This window comes from Trematomus bernacchii, unplaced genomic scaffold (genome assembly GCF_902827165.1).
Source record: "Trematomus bernacchii unplaced genomic scaffold, fTreBer1.1, whole genome shotgun sequence".
Taxonomy (NCBI): domain Eukaryota; kingdom Metazoa; phylum Chordata; class Actinopteri; order Perciformes; family Nototheniidae; genus Trematomus; species Trematomus bernacchii.
The window spans coordinates 16,880,841-16,884,576 of record NW_022987714.1 but is presented as its reverse complement, the minus strand read 5'-3'; the positions used below and the strand labels follow the sequence as shown (position 1 = coordinate 16,884,576).

Sequence of the window (3,736 nt, the reverse complement as noted above, 5' to 3'; positions counted from 1 at the left end):
GCTTGGTGGAAATACCATTTACTGCCAGGCCATAAGGCATCATTAAAGAACACATTGTGGTGCAGGTTTATCATTTGCAGTTTAACCAAGGTCTCTAAGTGACTTTAAAAAGGAGACAAAGTAAGAACCATTTGTTTTGTAGCCATACCTGTAGGACAAATTAAGTAAGGGTTATATTTGATTAACAACTGGAATGTCCTTGTGACTCTTGAGACTTCAATTGTCACATTTCAGCAGTCTCTGTGACTTTAGAATTTTAATGGCATTTCTTTCAACATATTTTCCCCTCGAGGCTCAAACCTTGAGTTAGACTTCTGCAAAACACTAACCATGCTGAATCATGCCTAAACAAGTCGTAGTTATAATTTTAAAGAAATGAAAATGTGTGATGACCTTTGCATTTTGTGGAGGATATTGTGATGCTAGCAGTTAACAAAGGAAAACCACTAACGACTGAAACTTTGAACAGCCAGTGTGAATGTGTGAAAATGTGTCTGGCTGTTGTAAGGGTCTAACTACATATACAACTTTCACAGGATACCTGCCAACATGTCAGACACCACATGTGCAGAATGCTATCTAAGTCCAATATCTGAAAGACAAAAAAAGTCCAAAAGTCCACATTTTTTATGACTTATCAGTGACTGAAGCCCTAGAGATGTGAAAGAAGAACAGAAAAATGCAATTGTGTAAACTTTGAATACTGATATACACCCACACACAATGCATGAGAAGGGTAAGCATGTAAATGTGAACTCTGTCGGCATGAGATTTATGCCCAAACTTGCTGTTTTCTCCCTCCTCACCACAAAGGGAAACACACAGAGACAGAGGAGAGCTAAAAGTAGAGTGGGGAGGTCACCGTACAACAAATGAGGGGAAGCGTCCGTGGGTCAATCGCAAGGGGACACACACACACACACACACAACACACACACACACACACACACCACACAGCACACACACACACACACACACACACACACACACACACAGCACACACACACACACACACACACACACACCACACACACACACACACACACACACACACACACACACACACACACACACACACACACACCATCACCACACACACACACACACACACACACACCACACACACACCACACACACACACACACACCACACCCACACACCACACACACACAGCACACACACACACACACATCACACACACACACACACACACACACACACACAACACACACACACACACACACAACACACACACACGAACACACACACCACACACACACACACACACACACACACACACACACACACACACACACACACACACACACACACACACAGGTATCACCTGAACGCCCCTCCCGGCTATGCTCCTTTCCTCCAGATATTACACAGGCATGGAGCCAGACCCCTCCCTGTGTGTCTCTTTCCACTCATTCCCTCCCTTACATTCAATACTCCGGGAGGAGGGGGAGGGGGAGGGGAGTTCCTTTTTTTTCTCTGCCTCACAGTTACGGCCAGTAAAGTCAAGTGAGAGACAATTATACACCTGTTACTAACAGAGCCTCTCAACTTCAAAAAACATCCAATGCAGCCAATTTAAATTACCTGTTCGCAGCATGTCATGGCTGTCAACATAATGGCTCCCCAGGCACAGTTTACAGGCTAGGGGACATTTTCCTCTGATTTCACTATTTAAGGGGCGTTAATAGAGCCGCTTACATTTTAAAACAGATGCAACTGCTTTTCAAATTATGAGTGTAGGGCAGTATGCTAAAGTAACTAAGTACATTTACTCAAGTACGGCACTTACAATTTTGACTTGTACTTTACTTGAGTGGTTACATTTTTTGCTCATTTGTTCTTCTACCCCATTAAAATTCAGAGGTAAATGGTGTACTTTTATTCCACTACATTTATTTCATATCTTTAGTTACTATGCAGATCTTGATTATTAATGTGAAATATAAACAATACTTAAAAAGGACTTTAGTTCCACCTGGAATAAATTCACAAGCTACCCTGCAGTATACTAAGTCATTAAAACTAGCTGCACCTTTACCAGCTTTGATAACACTTTAATGATCAATAATTATAATCAAAACATATAATATATATTATTCTGGAATGGGCCAATCTGCACTTTTACATTTGGTACTTGAAGTATATTTTTGATGCTAATACTTTTCTTCTTTTACTTGAGTGACATTTTGAATGCAGGACTTTACCTGTAACAGAGTATTCCTACACTCTGGTAGTTCTACTTTTACTTAAGTACAAGATACTTCTTCCACCTCTGGTGCAGGGCTACAGCCTTGACTTGAGGCCATATTCGTGGTAGAAAGACCACCTGTCAGTCTCTTACACACCCTGACGACCCTCCAGTGTAACAGGTATTTTCTCTACGTCATATGTCTCTGGTCAGACCCTACCTGTGCCTCCTCGGTGCCACTGTCCCTGTCCAGCTCCCCGATATAGTACTGCTCCATCCATCGCCGTGCGTTCTCCGAGTGCCGGTGGGGGGGTCCTTCCATCTCCCCGCTTACGTCCTTCCCTGACCGCCGGAGTATCAGCGCCTCCCCGCCCGGGTGCATCCGCAAGAAAGAGGTCACGTCGTAGACCCTGGTCCCCAGACGCACCCAGCAGGAGTCCTTGGAGCAGTGGCGGGCCACCTCCCTCTCCGTGAAGAACCGTGGGGACGTGGAGGGAGACATATTGATAAAAAAATAAAATGCAGAAAAGTGAATACAGGGAGGAGAGCAGAAAGACCTCCTCGGGGGGCCGTGTACCTGACTGCTGACTGAGAGTTCAACTTCACCGATTACACCCAGGGGCAGTAAACTCTTAACTATTCTCCGCAGGACAGCAGCGAGAGGCGGGGTCTGTGAGGCGTTCAAATACTCGGTAAACAGCCTAGTCTTAGTAATCATCGCAGCAGCCTACAGGTGTTTCAAAACTTGAAACGCCTCCCTGGGGGTGGTTTTTGTTGCTTATACAAGCTTTAGACATAACGGTTTGTTGTCTTCTAGCACCAGTTTTATGTAAGACTACCACAATGACCGATTCTTACAAGTTCCCTAAAGGCATCCAGACGCACCTGTTGCTCTGAAAACACTCTTCGCGCGACAATAAAGATAACTTCTCAAGGCTGATGTGTAAAGCAAACATAAAACTATTTTATTTTTTAATTACATTTTATTTCAAATACTTTAACGTAGGTTATTTCAAATAAAGATCATTATGAACCTCAAATAAACAATATATATATATAATCCGTCATCACTTCCTAATCGATAACATGGTCCATGACCATAATGAGTTTACCTACTATGAGGCATTAAATGTCTCAAATATAAGCCCAGATACATCTAAATAACGACTGCACCTAACGTAAATCTGTCACTGTGTTCTCTACTGCAGTTTCTCAATATAGAGACAGAATTATATTTCACCAAATCTAAAAAACGGGTTAATGTATCATCTCCAAAACGTAAATGTATAATTAACAGGTCAATTAAAGTAAAGATTGTCGATAAAATGTTAATGTTTTTTGTCTCCTTTTATTTAGGCTATTCCTTAAACAGAGGGTGTGTCTTTGTTTACACATCTGTGCCGTGCGTTATCTTCCGAACAGATGAGCTCTGGTGCCTTCACGTAGTGTCGGAAAAAATCCTTTCCGCAATATTTTAAACAATGTCATAAAGAAAAATATTTAAAGTAATGTAAGATTTTTCTATTT

At 42.2% G+C, this 3,736-nt stretch overlaps 1 protein-coding gene across 1 annotated transcript; it reads right to left on the bottom strand.

The window, feature by feature from the left end:
- Positions 1-2,384: 2,384 nt before the first annotated feature.
- Positions 2,385-2,888, bottom strand: fa2h (fatty acid 2-hydroxylase). Its single transcript, XM_034141837.1, has one exon. It carries the CDS (start codon positions 2,709-2,711, stop codon positions 2,400-2,402), a length of 312 nt encoding a protein of 103 aa, XP_033997728.1. The 5' UTR covers positions 2,712-2,888; the 3' UTR covers positions 2,385-2,399.
- Between the last annotated feature and the right edge of the window lie 848 nt (positions 2,889-3,736).